The 19,246-nt window shown below is 39.8% G+C and overlaps 1 protein-coding gene across 1 annotated transcript in view; it reads left to right on the top strand.

Annotated features, from left to right (window-relative positions):
• Positions 1-19,246, top strand: part of GYPC (glycophorin C (Gerbich blood group)) — a 35,375-nt gene that overhangs the window by 9,322 nt on the left and 6,807 nt on the right. Inside the window, exon 2 of the mRNA XM_032692891.1 lies at positions 18,286-18,336. Coding sequence (XP_032548782.1) covers positions 18,286-18,336 — 51 coding nt within the window. The remainder of the gene's footprint in view (positions 1-18,285; positions 18,337-19,246) is intronic.

Raw genomic sequence — 19,246 nt, 5'->3', positions numbered from 1 at the left:
TCTCTTCCATACCTAGAGCTCAAGAAATGGCTAGTGACTGGACCCTTGATCATCCTCAAAAAAATGAAAAAATCACCTTATATCTCCCCTTTTGTAGATCTGTATGGATCTGGTTCCTCAAGACACCTCTGCTATGCTGCTTACTTGCCCATGCAGCTCACCATATCTCCCCAGCTAATGTTCTCTCTTTCTCAAGTCAATCATCCCACGCCCTGACCCAAGAACCCAGACCTCATATTGACTTGCTGTCCTGGAGGACAACTGAGATTTCTTCAAGTCCAAACCATTACCACAAAGGCATGGTGATGCATGGTGACTTGGCGTGGAGAGAGATGGAAAAGATGCTGTTGTATAGTCCCAGAAAGAAGTTGTTTTCCTCATAGCCTTCAGCCTTAGCTGACTCTTTCCTCTGTTTCCAGCTCTCCAGCTGTCTCCTTGCTACTCATGATTAATAGCAAGCTCTTACCAGCTTTCCTCTCACATTCTTCCCATTCCCTCTTGACAAAATAGTCTTCTTCATTGCAAAAATGTATCCTTTTTCTTTGTTTAGTCTGTAAATTTCTCAGAACAGAATTCATCTCTCCTTCCATCTCTTTTTTAAACAAAAATCACCAAACCATTATTTGACACTTCAGTGCTCATCATTAGGGGCACTGACCTCATCTGTCTTCCAAAGGTACCTTATCAAGTTGCTGACTCTGGACACAGATTTAGGCCTCCTGAAGCATAAAGATAAAATGTAAAAAACAATCTTAAGTATCACATCAACTGGAAATGCATATCAAGGTGGAAGGACTTTAGGGTTTTCTCCTTGAAGATATTTTCCCCCTAAATATATTTACTTGTATTCTCTGAGATAGTCTCTAGACTGTGGAGATCAAAGCAAGCTGAAATCCAGCAGAGTTTTTTAAGTGCATTAAAGGTAATGCATTTCAAAGCCACACGCCTGAGCATTTAAGCACCATAGAAGAAATGAAGTAATAGGTGGTAATACATGTAAGCATGATTGTTCTAATCTTCATACTTTTCAATTTGTCAAAGCCTAACTGTGCTACAAAGAGCCAAAATAAAGGATGCTGTGTGCACACGCAGGCACACAGGAGAGAATAAAACCCAAGGACACCAGCCAGCTTTGGGTTTTCCTTTTTAGACACATTTCTGATCTTGTAAGTCATTTACAGTGATAAGGATGTGGATTTACCAGACTTATGTGGAACCTGGCAAATCTAAGCATGGAGTGAGTGCTTCTTGGGAGGTTTGAATACAGAAATGCAATTCTCCGCGGCACTTTTTTTTGCCGAGGTACAGAGTATAAAATGCCATCCACTCCAGAATAGTGGCACTTTGTAAATGACTACATATTGTGAATATATATATAGCCAGACTTTAATGCTCCTCACTTAGCAACTGAGAAATTATGGAAATATTTTCAGGTGTTTTCACAGAATAAAAATGAGACAAAATGAGACTATTTTTCTTTTTATTACTCCTAAGGAAATGGGAACATATTAACAAGAGATATCCACCAGATCTAACCCCTTTTCTACCATAAGTTTTGGTGCATGTTTTCTGATCAGCTCTAGCTGTAAACAGAAAGCTTCATCACCTGAGATCACCTGAGGTCCTGGCATGTAAACAAATAGTCAACCATTTCTGTCTCCTCCTGTTTCTGCAGAGCTTCTCAAGAAATGCCTTACTTACTGCAAGTTATCATTGTATTGCCAAAATCAGTGCTGTTGAGATACTTGTACCCTGGAACTTGAGACTGTTCATATTGATTTTATTGGACTTTGTATCAGATTTCAGATCTTAATTTTTTAATATTACTCTTCTTGGTTTAGCTCACAGCAGTCTCATCTACTATCACCACAGATTTTAATGAAGGCAAAGTAATATATCAATTATAACTAGAGCTCTTGTAGATAATACTATTGAAAACAGGGGGTAGTGGGGAGAAAATAGAGAAAAACTATGCTCCCTATATGCTCCCAAAGAAGAATATTTCTTGCTGACTCAAGATTCTTGCACATTAAAAAGAGATGTCTCTGGCTCCTGAGCTCATTCTCCCCGTGGATTAATGATCCATAAGGGACTCCTTGTACCAAGGAGAAGTAAATCACCCCTCCTGCTTTTGACAGGCAGGAACACAACTAGAGAGATAAATGCTTTTGCATTTCTCTGAACTTTGCTGTTACTCCTTGGTAAAAGATTTCCCCTTCTGGAACCCATTAAAATCTATGAATTTCAGACAAAGACTCTTCTTCCTCCTCCCACGTTCTGTGTGAGACGCTTAATCTCTGCTTCCTGGAGACATAACCATTTGTGAGCTGGAAACAGCATGAGCTGAGCCTTTCTGCTCTTGCAGTACCTCCTCTGATTTCCTTTGCTTGTGATGAATGAAACCTTTCATTTCAACAGCATCTGACTTGTGTCAGAAGGTTTATGACTGCAACAACAATGGGGTGGCAGAAAGGGATGTAACTGTTTAAAATGTGTCATTGCTAAATAAGTAAAGATCAGCTTTAAGCACGGGGAGAAAGCAAGAGGAGGTATGACTGCATGACACTATTTTTAAGAAAAAAAATGCTGCCTAGACTTCTCCCCCCTACTTCTCTCCATTACTTGCATTTCCTTTAAGGGAAAGGTCATGCCTTTTTTCTCGGGCTGCTACAAGCCTTCCCCAGACAGGAAGCATATCCTGTGTCCTGTTTTCTCTAGAGGCTAGTAGCAGAACAGATGGGAGCACAACTTCCACAGTGCTGCTTCCACGGTGCTGTTTTTAAGTGACCTGAGTACTGAATCACTGAGTAAATCTCCCTCCCTCTCAAACATGGTGCAGCCCCAGGGCCCTGCAGGGCCTGGCAGCTTCTGGAAATGGCCAGAGAGAGTAATATAAGCTACTCCCTTTGGAGGTCTGGATGCCTATTTTTGTCAGAAGCGAAACGGCAGCAGTCATTGGTGGGGAGAGGGAAGCACATGTTCCGTAATTAAAAACTGTGTCTATGATTTATTCCAGAGAAGAGGGGTGTATTGTCCCCCTTGAATGAGAACAAGAGGCTTGGAAACTGGAACATGTAGCACATGCCATTTTCCACCTAAGTGATTTCCTTCACAACTCTCACCTGAGAAGAAGCTTTCAAGCCCTAAGGGATCAACCCTTCCCCATCACGCCCTGTTGCCTGCAGCACAGAACAAGGTCTGGAACTTGTGGGTGGCTGAGCAAAGTCTGCCAGGGAAAAACTTATAAATGCTGGTGTTCAGCTTTGCAATTGATTTTATTTTCCACTGTTTGGCACTTCAAGGTAGCAGCTTACTGTCTGTGGACATGAGCATCCATATCCCTAAGAGGATAATTTCCTCCTGCTTCCCTGCCCCTCCTCCAGGCCCCCACTAAACATATCCTGGATGAGGGGAGATGTAGCAAGAAATTCAAACTCAATCCCTTGACAGGTGCAAAGCCATGGCATGCCAGCTGTGGTCAAGGGCCATATGTCTCTCCAGAGTCCCAGGGCCACACATATCTGTCATTTCCATTCCCCATCCTTGCTGAAATATTTCCAATCCATCTTCTAAGTAATGGGATTTGGTGCCAATTTTTCCCATCCTTTGTTTCACTGCCATTGCACAATGAAGTGATGTTGTGGCATAACCACAGCTGCCTGTGTGTCTTCCCTGACCCTCATCAACTGTCTGTTAGGTTACACCACTATTAAGGAGAAGAGACTTTTCAAGGGGTGCTGCCACCTCTTCCCATCTGCTACAGAATCCATGACAAGTGATTGCCAACATGGGTTTGATTCTGATGGCTGGATTTTCTTGACTAACTAGGACTTAAAATCTTCTTCAGCTCTGTCCATGAAAGTGCGGTACAAAGCATGGAACCATTGGTCCATCTTACCCATTAGAGCCAGTAGCAGATGCTTAATGGAGAGTTAAGCACAGGGCAACCATCAAGGGATCTGAGGAATGGGAAATTCTTGAGCCAGAATTGGTAATTCAGTGTTTAAAGGGTTGCCTTGGGGTATAAAAGCTTTTGCATTTACCAGAGTTTCTCATATGAAATACTTTAACCTCCTGCTCACATCCAGACTCGGCGCTTGGCAGGACTGAGTTTCGCCTTCCCCTCTTCTTGAATGAGCTCTTTTAAATTGTAGTTGAAGGAATTCGATCTTCAGAGCTCAGTATTATCGAGCGTACAGCTGGCGGCAGGGAGCAGGGCACTCCGCTGCTCAATTTCCCCAGGTAATCCCAATGCCTCCAGGAGTGTGTGATCGTGACTTTATCATTTTGTCCCTTCCAACATCCACCTATACAGCCACTGTTCACTCCAGCAATGGTAAATGCTGTTGCCTGAAGCCAGCTATGCAACTCAGCACAGCATAAGGGTGCTGGCAACCCTAACCCCTTTCTGGGAATGTAGTCAGGATAGGGAATGTCACTGCCACTCCTTCTTCCCTCTACAGGTAGCAGAGCTCCTACCTGTCAGGCAAAAATGTCCAGTGGAAGGCTTTAAGGAGATAAAGCTAGATGGCTGTGTATGTCCCTTCTTCACAAAACCTATGCATCTCCTAGGGAGCATTTCTTGCTGATTGTCTCCTAAAGGGACTCTGAAGAGCACAGAAGCTAGAAAGACAAGTCTTAGAGCTTCTACCTGTGTGTTTAACACTCATGGGGGTGGCAGGGGCACAGGGAAAGACTACCATGTCTTATAGAAATAGCCTAGTAGAGTTAGAAACACAGACATTCAGGTCTTCTGGAAGAAGGAATTAAATTTGACAGAGGAACCCTGTAAAACTGTGGGCTGTTTTATTCACTTCAAATTTTCTATTTCATCTACACAGATGGAACCAAAAAATGCAAAAGAGAAGTGGGCTTTACTCCTCTGTCTTGCAACAGATGGATGCTTCTGTCCAAGCCTTGCTGTGGCATGAAGTACAGCATAGTTCCCCCTGAAATAAAATGTAACTCACACATATCTCAGGGTGGAACTTGGCTCTTAAACAAAATTTAATGGGAGTCTGCTCTGGCTGAACTCTACTTATGACTTCATATTTTCCAGGACTGTGCTAGTGCTGTTGGTTTGCTCATTTTTCTTTTTTTTTTTTTTTTTTTCCATTCTTCTTATACTAATAGGTGTTTCAGTGGGATAACTTGACCTTAAGACACTGTTCCAAAGCAGACCTCTCTGGTCTTGGATATGTTATGCAAGTGCTTTGAGAAATTTGCAGGCTTTCTCATGAGTGCTTGAGAAGGCAGATTTTTGCAACCTATTAGGCAGCATCAACTGGTAAATTAAACTGGAAAGCTGGAAAGCAGAGAAAGTGGACAGAGGCTCTCGATGATGTTCCTGGTCCTTGCTTCTGTTATGTTTCTCATATTCATTGAATAGAATTTTTAAAAATTTCTCCACTGGCCCTACTGAGCAGTTCAGAGGTGTGAGAACCCACTTCAAAGGGAGCAGATCAGTTTAGTGGTGAGAGCTTTTGCAAACCCCACCTTGTATGTGTGCCACTTGGTGTTCCACATCATGTATTGGGACAGTGCCCTGCTTTGAGACAGAAGGGCCAGCAGTGACTGCTGCTGCTGGGCCACAAAGCCTGATCACTCCTGATTCACCTGTGGAAGAGCAGCATGCCCATAGGAAGGCAGGTACAGGGTAAGTTCTGCCCTAGGGTCCCTATTTTGACAGCTGAGAGAGGGACCCTACTTCTTAATGCATTCCAAAATATTCTTACACAGGGAATACCAAGCCCAACTTTTTCCATGACCTTCTAGGGCTACTGCAGTTCAAAGGAGTCACTGGGCTGTGAATATCTGGAGTTTTCTGTTCTGCTGAGAGTACCATTGAAAAGAAATCTTCAGATTTAACCAGCTGTTTTTCTCCTCATGCTTTTCTTCTTGGAGGTTTACTTTTTCTGAGTGTAGATTTACGACATATATCTCCCACCCAAAAGAACATTCCTGCTTTTTGCCCTCTCTGTCTGAACCTACCAAACCCCTCCCTATTAAGAGATAACTGACAGTCAGACTACATGGTGATTTGGATCAATTTGCTTATTTTAAATAACCTCCTACAGTACATAGTAAATATAAGTAAATAAATAAATAGTAAATGGAGGAAGGAGCTTCCCTTTTGTTTTTCTGCTGGATCAGCTTGGAAGGAAAATGTTTAGGAACAAGAATGCCCTTTGCTGCAGGAATGTAGCAGCCAGCTCAAATCACAACAATTCACTCACAGCTTTCCTGCATGTGTATTTCATGTATTTAGGAAAGGAGCAGCCCAAAGGCTTTACAGTAAGTGATAAATAAGTTGGTCAGAGAAGTACCATAGCAAGCATTTGTTGCTATTGAAAACTACTAGACCATATTTCTTTGCTTAATGACACACATTAATCCTCCATTGAAATTTCCAGGGCTGTCCAAGTTGAATCTGGCTTTAAAGGTTAAAAATACAGTCCAAAATATAAAAAATGTATCATTCTGACCAAAGAAGGGAGCTGAAAAAAGTCTCAGCAACATTCCTTTGTTTTTTTCTTTGCTTTTTAAACCACTAAGGATGTCATCTACAAGCTTTGAAATGGTTTCAAAAACATGACATTTTTTTAATTGGTGACCAAAATATGAATAATATCCAAGTGCCCACTGCTACTTCTGTTTTCAGTCCAGTTTCCTAATGAAATGAGTCTTATGTGTTCCTGCTGTCTATCTGTCTGCTTAATCGTCTGTTCATCCATCTGTCACTGCTCATTAAGAACTTCTGGATCCACCAACCAGTTTCAACCAGATTTGAAAGAGAAGCAGAAGCATCAGAAATTATAATCATTCTCCAGGTTGTATGAAAGTCAACACTGTCTACACAGAGCCATTCAAGTGAATAGGAACACAAAAAGGACTCCTTATTAGGAGATAAAATGAAATTAAGTTCTTTTCTAGTTAGGAATGTGGTAGCATCAAGTTTTGCCATGGTAAGTTTGCTTCCATAAACATGACTGCAATTTAACAGCCAAAATGTAGAGAATAAGATACCATTTAAGCACCTATAGAAGACATCCAGCCCTTCTGACTATGGCATTTTGAAAGCTCTACAAAAAAAAGGCTCTCAGCACTTTATAACAAGGCTAAGCCTTCAGCACAAGCTTTGGAAAGGGATGGCTAAGAACTGCTAACAGTAATGGTTGGGATTTATTTTCCATATTTATAGACTCTAGAAACCTGGGCTTCTAATTGAAGCTATTCTAGATTTGCTTATTTATTAATGGGAAGGAAATTCCCACACCATACTCCAGGATTCACCATACCTCTGTTGAGTTTGAATAGATCTTCTTGCAAAAATGCATGTCAGAACAAACCAGAACAGAATAGAATGTTCTAGTTGGAAGAGGTCCACAACAATCATCTAGGCCAACTGCCTACTAGTGTCCTCTCTGCAGCATCTGTGGAGACAGATGAGATCATACAGACTCCTTTCTAGCATTCAAACATCTTGTTAGGCTGGTTATTAGCTTTCCACCTACATGGTACTTATCATTCATGTTTCATTGGGAGAGAGGAGCATTAGTAAAAAACTGTTAATTAATCTCACAATGTAAGTCCTGTGCTGAAAAATATTCAGTATATGGTTTCAATGAGGGTCCCTTCCTGCTTAGCTGTTAATGTGTTCAATATGCTATTTGTCAAACAATGCCAGACAACTGTCCAAAAATAATACACAAACAAGCCTTTTTATATTTTTTTCACTCTTTTTAAAAATTATTGCACAATCTGTCCAGAATTGCTCAGATGAATGATAGATGGTAAAGAAGTTTTGCTAAAATTGCTTAATTCAATTGAGACAGCTTGGACTGATACATAAATGCTTTTCAAATAATAAAATGGGCTTTGTCTTTAGAGCAGATATGCAAAAGAAATCTACATATTCATTGAAGAATCCTTGGAAAATAAGAAATGTTGTTGCCTTGAGCTACTATTTGCCTTGCAAGTTTCTAAGGTGTTTCAGTATGTTTTATTTTCTTTTTTTAATATACTCAATATTCAAAGCATTTGGAAGATTGTTTCCACTACAGATATCTCCATTAATAATATTAACCTCGACAGTGCTCCAGGAAAGATCTCTGTGTCCCTGAAGAGCATATGCTAAACATCCTGACATTTCCACTTGCAACACATAGTAGAGAGTGCCTTAGGCAAGCACTGCTGTATGAGCTGGATGTAGCTGAATACAATTCTTATCAAATAAGTCAGTGGATGGAGCACAGAGAATTCTCATTTCTAAGAATTATCACTTGTTGGACTGCTTTGCTATAAAATATTGGGGGTGGGAATGAGACATAGTGGAAGAAAATTGACCGTGTTGGTAAAATGATTATACTTTTCTAAGGATAGGAGCTTGGTGCTTCATTCTTTGCACTGTTACAGTAATATCTTTGTGCATGACTGCAGGCTTTCACCCGATTTCAGGTGATTTCTAGATGCCATCACCTGTAGCTTGATCATATCACCTCTAATTTAAGCACAAGATCAAGTTTTTTCATCTCAAAATGAGAAAAAGACATTTATCAGCCTCAATAGAATAACTGCCATGTTTCTATCCTAGCATGTCAGTGTTCATTACAGAATCACAGAATATGTCGAGTTGGAAAGGACCCACAAGGATCATCATGTCCAACTCCTGGCTTTGCACAGGACCACCCCCAAGAGTCACACCATGTGCCCAAGAATACCGTCCAAATGCTTCTTGGACTCTGTCAAGCTTGGTGCTGTAACCACTTCCCTGGGGAGCCTGTTCCAGTGCCCAACCACCCTCTGGGTGAAGAACCTTTTTCTAATATCCAACCTAAACCTCCCCTAACACAACTTCAGGTCATTCCCTCAGTTCCTGTCACTGGTCACCACAGAGAAGAGATCAGTGCCTGCCCCCCCTCTTCCCCTCACAGGGAAGTTGTAACTGCAATGAGGTTTCCCCTCAGTCTCCTCCAGGCTGAACAGACCAAGTGCCCTCAGCTGCTCCTCATACGGCTTCCCCTCAACGCCCTTCACCATCTTCGTTACTCTCCTTTGGACACTCTCCAATAGCTTAATATCTTAATATCTTTCTTATATTGTGGTGCCCAAAACTGCACACAATATTCAAGGCGAGCAGAGCAGAGTGGGACAATCCCCTCCCTTGACTGGCTGGCGATGCTTTGCCTGATGCCCCCAGGACAGGGTTGGCCCTCCTGGCTGCCAGGGCACTGCTGACTCATATTCCACTTGCCATCGACCAGGACCCCCAGGTCCCTTTCTGTGGCACTGCTTTTCAGCATCTCATTCCCCAGTCTGTACATACATCCTGGGTTGCCGCATCCCAGGTGCAGAATCCAACACTTTCCTTTGTTAAACTTCATACAATTGGTGATTGTCAAGCCCTCTAATTTGTTGAGATCTCTCTGCAGGGCCTCCCTGACCTCGAGGGAGTTGAAAGTTCCTCCCAGTTTTGTGTCATTTGCAAACTTGCTCAGTATCCTTTCCAGTCCTATTTCTAAATCATTTATGAAGATATTGAAGAGAGCTGGGCCTAATATGGAGCCCTGTAGAACCCCATTAGTGACAGGTCACCAGTCTGATGTCACCCCATTCACTATTACCCTCTGTGCTTGACCCATGAGCCAATTGCTCGCCCACTGAGTGATGTGTTTATCCAGCTGTGTGCTGGACATTTTGTCCAGAAGGATACTGTGAGAGACAGTATAGAAAGCTTAGAACAGGTTTTCTGCCAGCAACAGAACCAGTAATACACTCTTGGTTTTAGGTTTATGCCTCTGCCCTCTAAATCCCATCTTCTGCATACACTGGCCCCCTACCTCAGCAGCTCCCCATCAGGAGGGGAAGCACCTTACTGCAGCTCCTCTAGATCTATGTGCATGATGGCTGGAAAGCATGTGTTTACTGAAGAACTGACTGCTACTGCTAAACAGAGATTTAAAATGCTGAGCCCTCGCTGCCTTTCCTTCACTGCTGGATTACTCTAGTCTACCTTTTCTCTCCGGTCTACAGTTGTTGTGAAAATTGAAGCAAAATTCTTATCTTTGCCTGCTTTTCCTTTAAAACAGTTGGAGTTGAATAATGGAGTCAAAATCTGTGAAGGTTACAAGGACAGCCTGGCTGATAATAGCAACAGAAAAAAAGAATGCAAAAATGTTGTCAAGTGTATTTGATGGAAATATTTCAAATACTAACAAATGCTTCAGACTGTCTTAGTTAAGGAAACTAACTTTAACTAATGTTTGTGTTAGTGCCAAATCCATAAATGCTTAGTGCCATGTCCATAAAAAGGGTATGTTTCTAATGTAAACTAAACCCTAATCTTGAGAAGTTATTAAGGTCATAAAATGAAACATAACATTGAGAAACAGAGATCACCTTATCCTCTTATGACATGGTCAAAAGGCCTGAGAGCCAGGTCTGAGGCTGGTAGACCTGTTAGTTACAAATTAAAAGCTTGTTTTGGTAAACAGTTACAAGCAGCTTAGCAGTTAAGTTGTCTTACTGTATCATATAAACATTTACAGAAGGGTTTGGGAAGGAATTATCACGTCTTCCAAGATCTCTTGGCCTCTGGCTTTTCACTGAAAGTTTCTGGCTCAAATTTTTATGCTTATATTTCTAACATGCAAAGTTTAGGTCAGCGGGGTGTGCTGCTTTCATGCACTGTCTCTCAAGAATTACAAGTATCAGTTACAGGTTGTCAGATGGGCTTTCGCTGTGTCCGTAATCAGGTGCTTTTATTGCCTATGATCACCTGCAACATTTGCAATGGTTGATCAATTAATCCAGGGACTCTTTCTGTTTAGCTTTGATCTCAGTGAATGAGCAAAAGCCTGGTTTTTTCCCTTTTGATTCAATAAAAAATGACTAGAGCTTGAAATTGTTGACTTTGGAGGAAAGTGAGACAAATTATTTGGCAGATTCACTGGATATTTATGTTTCTTTCAAAGCCTTCCCAATTATAAAGTCCTCAAAAGCAGTACTCTGTTCTGAAGAAGAGGGAAGAGGTGGGAGGAAGAGAGACGTACAGGAAAATGTCCTGCTCGTGGTCTGTGTCTTATGGATTGATTCATACCCCCTTTGTCACTCCTTCTTCAATGAAGCAAGTCCAGGTCAATTTATCTTCCTCAGCAAAATGTTGTACATGAGCTGGCTTTGATGGCTGTAGCAGGAAGATGTAAATGATGGCTTGGTTGCATTAACATATTTCCATGGAAGAGTAAGGAACTTTTTGCAGTGATATAACTATATGCGAGGCAGACAAAACAGAACACAACTTCCAAATTCCCATATGCAGCCTTTTTTGAAATAGATTAGACCTTCTTCCAGGTCCTCATACTTCATGCACCTTTGTTCTTCAGACATTGAGCAGCTTTCCAATGGGATCACAGCAAAAACCAGCCACCACACATGAGCAGCAAGTGCACTGCTGGGTGGTCCTTGGTGGCTTCCCCCATCTCATCTCTAAAGACAAGATTTCTACAGCATCCTTTTGTGAGCTTCATTGCCCCAGTGCTAGGGAGGCAGCTACTTCCTCTTGTTGCTCTCTGCTCTGAGCTTCTTCTGCCAACCCTGAAACCTTCTGATCCTTCCTGACGCTACAGAGACAGAACCATCTAAACTTTTCTACTGTTTCTTTACTGTATATTTACATTCGTGTGAATACACAGGACACAATAAATATCTGTTACCAGCTACTCTGAGCAAAGAGCTAAAGTCTCTAGTAATTGTAAAATAATTAAAAAAAAAAAAGGGATATGGTTCAAACTGTTCAAACTGAAAGGGGAAAGGGGAATTTGAGAGGACTGTCAGTTCTTTTTGGTGACAAACAGAAAAGTTTAGTTTTAAAACAATCTGTAGGTTTTTTAGATTATATAACCCTTTAAAATACAATTTTCTTCCCTTTTAAAATTTGATAGGATTTTTTAATTTCATAATATAGAATATCTCTTCACTTTTAAAAGATCCTTATTATTTTTTAACCTAAAATAATATCCCAAGTTTCATTAACATTTTCTCCTTGTCCCTCTTATCATTAAGGGATATCATATGATTACTTTTTGACAAGATGACTTTTAGTGTATCTCTCCATCTCTGATTTTCCCTAAGACCCTAGGGCACTTCAGCTTCATAAAAGAAGGAGAAACTGTGTGAGCAAAGCCATTATTTCCTCAAACATTGTAAAATGTATTTTGTCTTATTTACTTTATAACATTCTAGAATGGTGAAAAAATATTTTGCTCACATTATATACCAGAATCAAATGAGAAAATTTTTTGGCAATCCTAACCTAATTAAACTAATTTCATAAATGCCTTTTATCCTCATTATATCACAAAGTGTCAAAAGTCAAACAGACCTTTGTTTTATTTGAATGAAACTGTACTTTGTCTCCTCAGAATTAATGGCAAAGTACTTGCTAGCTAGGATAGCAAGAGAATTGAGCCCAGTGCATTTTAATTTCATAGATATTTTTAATCTGCATGATTTACCTTACATTTGCAACACAGTCCATTTACTTCCCCAAAAGATCATGTAGTTGTTGTTGTTATATGTCACCATTATTGTCCTTATAATAATTTAGTATACAAATGGAAGCCAAATTGTTCTGTCTCTTTTCCAGATTGACAGATGAGAAACTGTTCCTTAATTTTGAAAGAACAGCCTTGATGTGTTTCATTGTCTAATGGGACATGGTGATGGCTTTTTCAGCAGAATATGTCAAACTGATGGGTTCAGGCTGATGACCCTTTGGGATAAGAAATGCCAGCTCTGGCAGGGCACTGCAGACTTACTGGCAAATATTAAAATAGGTAATGACTTTTTTTTTTTTTTTTTTAATTCAGAAAGGCCTCAGTGAGATGCATCTGATATTGTAACACAGGCCAGAGAGCAGCCTGAGCAATTAACATATTTCTAACATGAAGTTTTCAGAAGTTGGTTTGACTCATTTTTACACATGCAGTTGCAGTGAACCAGTTCTAACTCTAGCTTGTAAATTAAATCAGTGTGCTAAGGTTAATAGATTAATGATTTTCTCATGAATGCAGTGTGTTGGCAAGGCACAAACATAAACCAAAGGGCAAGAAGGACATACCACAGTTGCATAAACAATGGAGGTGTTAAGACTTCATTAGTTCTTTCATACTAAATGTGTGTTAAGAAAAGTCTTGCATCAGTGAAGACAACAGGGACACATTAAGACCTGCTTTTACAGTCAAGAGGAACAATGGCTGCAGAAGGGCATAAAAAGAACAAAAAGAGCCCCTGGGAAAGGAGCAGTTATAATAAATACATTTTTATATACAGAATATAAATAAAATCAAAATTGTGATAATTATAGTAAAGGTTTTTAACAAGTTCAAAAGCTTCCTGGTAGACTCTGTATAGTCCTCAATGCCCTCAAAAGTTTATCATTACTAGGAATGCCCTAGGAAGGAAATGACTGCCTTAAGGAACTCAGCCCATCATTCACATAGATTGAATGAATTTCAAGCACTTCTTATGCAATGAACAGGCACACCAAGAGAGAAAATGGGTTGCCCAAGAAAGCACTTAAAGACTTACTTGAGAGCAATTTAGCAGCCAAGGCTTTGTCTGAGATTGTAACCAAGCAGTCAGCAGTGGAGCGTCATGATGGTTGAGGTTGAAAAGACTCAAAAGCACAAGCTTGTGGGTAGGAGAATCCTGAAAGGCAGAAGCAGGCTGCCTGACTGCTATTGAGTGGCTTTGAAAACTGTGCTGTAAAAGCTGCTTATCACACATTAATATCTGTGTACTCAGCTTGACAAACTCACTCCAAAACCCCAGTATCATCCACTGCTGCATGGGAATCGTGACATAAGCTTCAATCTCAGGCTTTTCTTTCTGTACTCAACACTACCATCTTTAGTTTGGAACTTTATCTCAGGAGATTAGAGAGGCCTTGATAAGTTTGAGGCAAGGTCTATGTTATCCCATTAAATTGCCCCTGTGGATTACACAGCAGAGATTTGGTGACATCTTGCAGGATGATTCCCATGCAGTCCTGTCAAATATACCAAATGGCATCCTTCAGCAGGTATGGATTTCCTTTCATGCTTTTTCCATGTGTAAATCCATAACAAACATGTAGGTACTCAAATTTCTAACTAAAGTGCTAACTGCAAAACCGCTAAGGGTGCAAATACTGCATTTTTTTCTGGAAACTCTTTTAGCAGGCAAAAACAATGCCCAAAAATCAGAAAGCTTGAAGCTCTCTACAAGTTTATCCCATGTTTCACTGACAGCAGCCACCAAAGCACTTAAAAGTTTTCTGCAAGCAACAGGATCTAAACTCTGAGCTTTCTATGCTGAGTGGGAGAAAGCATTTGTGGAATGAACATCCCCATTCCCATGAAGGCCCATGACCATGTAAGTTGAATGGTCGGTCAGTTTGAATGCCTCAACATGGTTCGGCCTCTGAAGTACCTCACTGACAAGTCTTATAGCTCTACCAGGATTCCCAGAATACTTCATGTTTTCCTAAAAGACCTGTTTCCTCGTGTCACAAAATCATGCCAAGACCTCAGTTTTCATCTCCAAACCACATTTTGTCTTTGGTATTGCAAAAAAAGGCTTGAAAGTACTACTTAAATGAAGCTCAGATATAAAAGTAAGGGTAAATAAAAAAAAAAATATTTTAAGAACCGGTGTCAGAATTTTGAACAGGAAGTGCTTTATGGCTTTTAGTGGTTCAAATTTGCAATTTATAGAAGAAAAAAAACTATTACAACTGCCAGAGATGTACACAGTAAAACTGGGAGACCACTGAACCTCCAACAAACACTTTCACTGCTGGACCTACCTCCTTCAAACAAGTTCTCCTCTGCCAAAGTGAAACAGGATAGGTTTAAATTAGGGGGGAAAAGCTACCAAAATTCATAAAATCAAGTTTGGTTGGAAAACTGCACCTAGAGGAGGCGGTTTAACAAATTTACCAACAAATTTAACAGGAAAAACTCACCACTGGCTACCTTAAAATACAAGGTAGTTGTACTGTTTTTTCACCTTTGCAGCAAAAAGCCAGAGATCTTCAATATTTAAGTCAGGAATATTCCTGGGACTTTCAGAGACTCCTACCTTCTCAGCAGGATGTGATTGATGAGAATGAGACAGGTAGCAATTGTTCTATTGTAAAAATTCCTTATCTGTAAGTTTATGGGCAGAACTGAAATTTGACGAATTTCAGGTCATGACACAAAGGTATTTCTTTCCCTTCATTCTTACTTTTAGAAACACTTTCTAACAACAGATAATTTGATTTGTATATTCTATTCTTGATTTAGTCAACTCAATCTGATGGCCAGAAATTTTATGAAAAACAAGTTTTTCCACTTTTTTTTTTTATTTCTGTGTGTCATGGTAACCAGTGGCAGTAAATAACAACACTGTCTAAACACTTTCAGGACCAGATTGTAGCTGGATAAGGGCCAGTATAACAGTGAGAGGAAGCTTTGCAGGGACAATTTAGCAGCAGATAACACAAAAGATGTCCTTGAAACAAAGGAAAATAATCAAAACAGGTGCAAGAGCATCAACTGAAACACAGACCTCTGAGCACTCTGTGTGGGAAGAAGAGCAGAATAAAGAAGGTACAGGGCCAAAGCCATTGCTGAGCTAGAAATTCCATCAGTATGTTTGATATCTTTTCTCCCTCAGAAAGGGAAAATTCAGTCCTATAATAATGTAGTGTGTTTCTCACATAGACTGAGTTTAGAGAGACTATGCTGAGGTTCCTGGCCAGCCATGGATTCCCTCTGGACAGCGACTGCTGTCTCACTCCTGGTCAAGGAAGAGATTCTCATTTCATCACATATGCCTTGCATGTTCCTCAGTCATGTTTCATGAAGGGTGATACTGCCAGAATCTTGAACAACACTGATACTTTTCACCCTTGCTTATCGATCTTGTGATACTGCCATGAATCACATCGCTATTTTTGGACAAAGTGAAATTTCATTAACGGTGTCTCTGCCTTCTCCATCATCATTGCTCCTAAACTGATCTGGGGAGCAGACCTTGGAAACGTCTGGCCACTGGTGGTAGCTGCAATGTTCTGGCACTCTGGATGATGAAGCAAAATGTTGTCTGAGAGGACAGCAAGCCTTTTTTGTGGTCAAAAGTGAACACACATAGGAGAAGTCAGATTCTCGTGCTTGCGGGAAAATGAGAACTGTGTTGAGTGAAGCCACATCACAGTGTTTGCTGGTTACTGAATGGCACAGCATTGTGAGGTTAACAGACCAGTGCCAGGTACAACAGTTTAAGACGAGTCCAGGACTCTTTTGCTAACTTAAAAAGCACAGTATGGAAATGAAAACTTTTTTGCAAAGTGATGATACTGTAATCCATTATCAAAAAGCACTGCGGTAGAAAGTACTGGAGATAAGGCACCTGCTTGTTATCTGAGTCTGAGAGGCACCTGGGAATGCCAGGTAAGAGCAGAGAGTTACTCAGAAACCTTTTTATAAATAAAGGGATACTAATTTGATCTGGAATTAATGTTTGGAAGCAAGTTATGTAGCTAGGGAAGCACTTGAGAATTCACACCTTCAAGTATTTGATTGCTGTAGAGGAGCCTGGGTTTTTGGCATGCAGCATATATTTGGTGTGTAAAGAAATACTGAGCAGTATGACCTTGAGGCAATTATCTCTTCTGAGGCACATGGATTTTGAATGAACATAGACATAATTAGAGTTCTTAAATTACATAAGGCATGCTTGCTCTTTCCATCAATGTATAGATGGAAGAAAGTGTGGGAAGGATCTCTAGGGGAGAGAAAAGCACTCCTACTTTCTAGAAAAAGCATCTCCCATATTTGGGAAAATATTTGGATCCTTTGAATCTCAGCTCTCCTCATCTTGTTGCAAACTGATATTATGGTCTGGTCATGAGTAAGGAGAAAACTGTTAATACTATCTTAACCTGAATCATACATATAGATTTAGCAAAAGGAGAGCCAGATATCAGTCATAGTGCCACTGTTGAGTTTATAGAAGGATTTGGAATTAGTTTTTTACCTTTTCCAGAGAACTTCTCTATCTACTGCATTTACCAAAGGCAAATAAAAAGGAGTTCTCACATAAAGGTATTTCTCTGGTTTGAAAACCAGTATAATTTAGGATTATATAACTGGTACAAAACTAAACAAAGAAATTAGTGTCCTGTCATAAACTTAGAGTGGAAAAACTCCAGGAGTTCATCATACTCTGAGATATCCACATAATTCAGGACTATGTGGGCTGATACTAGTGGCATGAAATAAGGAGCTAAAAATAATTCCAAATTCTACCCTGATCAATTAAGATAGTGAATAAATGCTTGTCTGCTTGTTTTTACTTCTACTTAAGGTCTATATCAAACAATAAGAAGAGAAATATCTTCACTAGTTTTTGGAATATTTTTTCATCTCCCCTTAAATAGCTTTGGCTTTTTAGATATTTTGAGTATTCTTAGTAAGTGCTATAATTAAGATTAATTCAAATTCTAATTGTTCTTTCAGAAGCTTACATTTCAGACCAGTTTCTTACTTTTCAAAAAGACATGGTCATTCAAAAAGACATTCTCTTTTGCATTTCAATTATAAAGTTTTTGGGTTTTTTTATAAATTTTAATCCAGCAAAGATCATAATTTGATTTATCAGCAGTGAGTTCAGACTTACTCTAAGTGGGGACTGTTTCATACCGCAATGTAACAGGCTTGCTTTGATTCCAAATATAAGCTTAAAAGAAAACAAATGGTAAGTTTAAAAACAGGATATTGCAGATAAATAAATACTAATTGAAATCAATACAACCAGATTAATTTAAATTGAATCAAGATCCAGACCATACTCTGAAGAGCCATAAATGGGAAAATAAATAGACATCAACATTTTTTTTCCCCAAAACTACCTTTCTGAGAGTAATCGCAGTGCCTAAATGCTCTTAATTTAATCATTCTCTAGAGGATGTTACAGGTAAGTGCTCATAATAAACAGTAGGTGTTTCCCTGAGGGCCATGATAGTTTGCATAATGTGCTAGCTATTTATTTTCCAGTGTAATGGTGACAGAAAACTGTTACAGTACAGCTAACTCTAATGTGAAATTTCATAAATATCTTTTGCTAACTAGAGATCTTGTTTAAGTTCTGAATTTCACAGGTTAAAACAATGCAGCACCATCACTACAGTCACTGCTGCTACGTATGATCCAATTCCTTTTTTTTAATTAACTTTTGTATGTTCTATTCTATTTATAGATGGAGACATCGAGATCCCCACAGCTGGAGCAGATGTGGCTGTTATTGGAGGTAAGTAGCAGACCATACTAAGCAGCACCATAAGAATTAAAACAGCAGGTTGGTTGCATTTTGCAAAACCTCTGCTTTGCTGACAAGACAACAGGAGTGGCCCAATCAGAGTTAATTAGGCCAGTGGGAAATCTACTCCCAGAGGGGCTATTGGCAAGATAACGAGATGAGATAATGAACATAAACCATATACCGAGCAGTACCACTCCCATCCATTCTCCTTTTTAGGACAAAATACCTGGCAGTCCAATAGCAAGTCAGTGTCTGATACCCTTCATTATTCACTGAGTCAAGCTTGTCCTTTAATACAGAACTGATGTAGCACCTTTGATTTGAGCAATGTTAGCTCATACCAGCTGACCCTTTATTGTTACAGAATTCACCGCTGTATATTTCCTAGTGTTCCATTAAAGCTCTCTCATGCATTTAAACTAAATACAGTTGTCAGAATAAATGAGGAAGGCTATGGTCATGGAGAGAACCTGTCTTTTTATTTTTATTGTGTTTGTTCATTTCCATGCTAACACACTAATTTCAGTCATTCACAAGGGACTATACCAATCATTAGTGCAAATTGGTGAGGTTCTGCTATATTTCCCTCAGGTCCCATCTCTGGTAACTTTAATTTCAGCTTTCTGTGAACAAGTAGCAGGTAAATTGATTTGTACTTAGTCCCTTAGGCTTATTAATATTGTGCTACATCTAAAGCCTATTAGAGCCTCTTGTGTCAAGGGATACCAGTGAGGTCCTAAAAGCTGATGAAGCCCACACTGCAACCGTGATATTATTGCAAACCAAAATTTCTTTGTATAAACAATTTTATTTCTACTAGGAGTAACTTCAGTTTTCAGAACAGGCACCATGAAATCTGAGGGATAACATTAAGGCATATATTTTGAGGTAGAGTTAT

This window comes from Chiroxiphia lanceolata, chromosome 7 (genome assembly GCF_009829145.1).
Source record: "Chiroxiphia lanceolata isolate bChiLan1 chromosome 7, bChiLan1.pri, whole genome shotgun sequence".
NCBI lineage: Eukaryota > Metazoa > Chordata > Aves > Passeriformes > Pipridae > Chiroxiphia > Chiroxiphia lanceolata.
The sequence above is the reverse complement of the archived record's forward strand: the minus strand, read 5'-3'. Positions and strand labels throughout refer to the sequence as shown.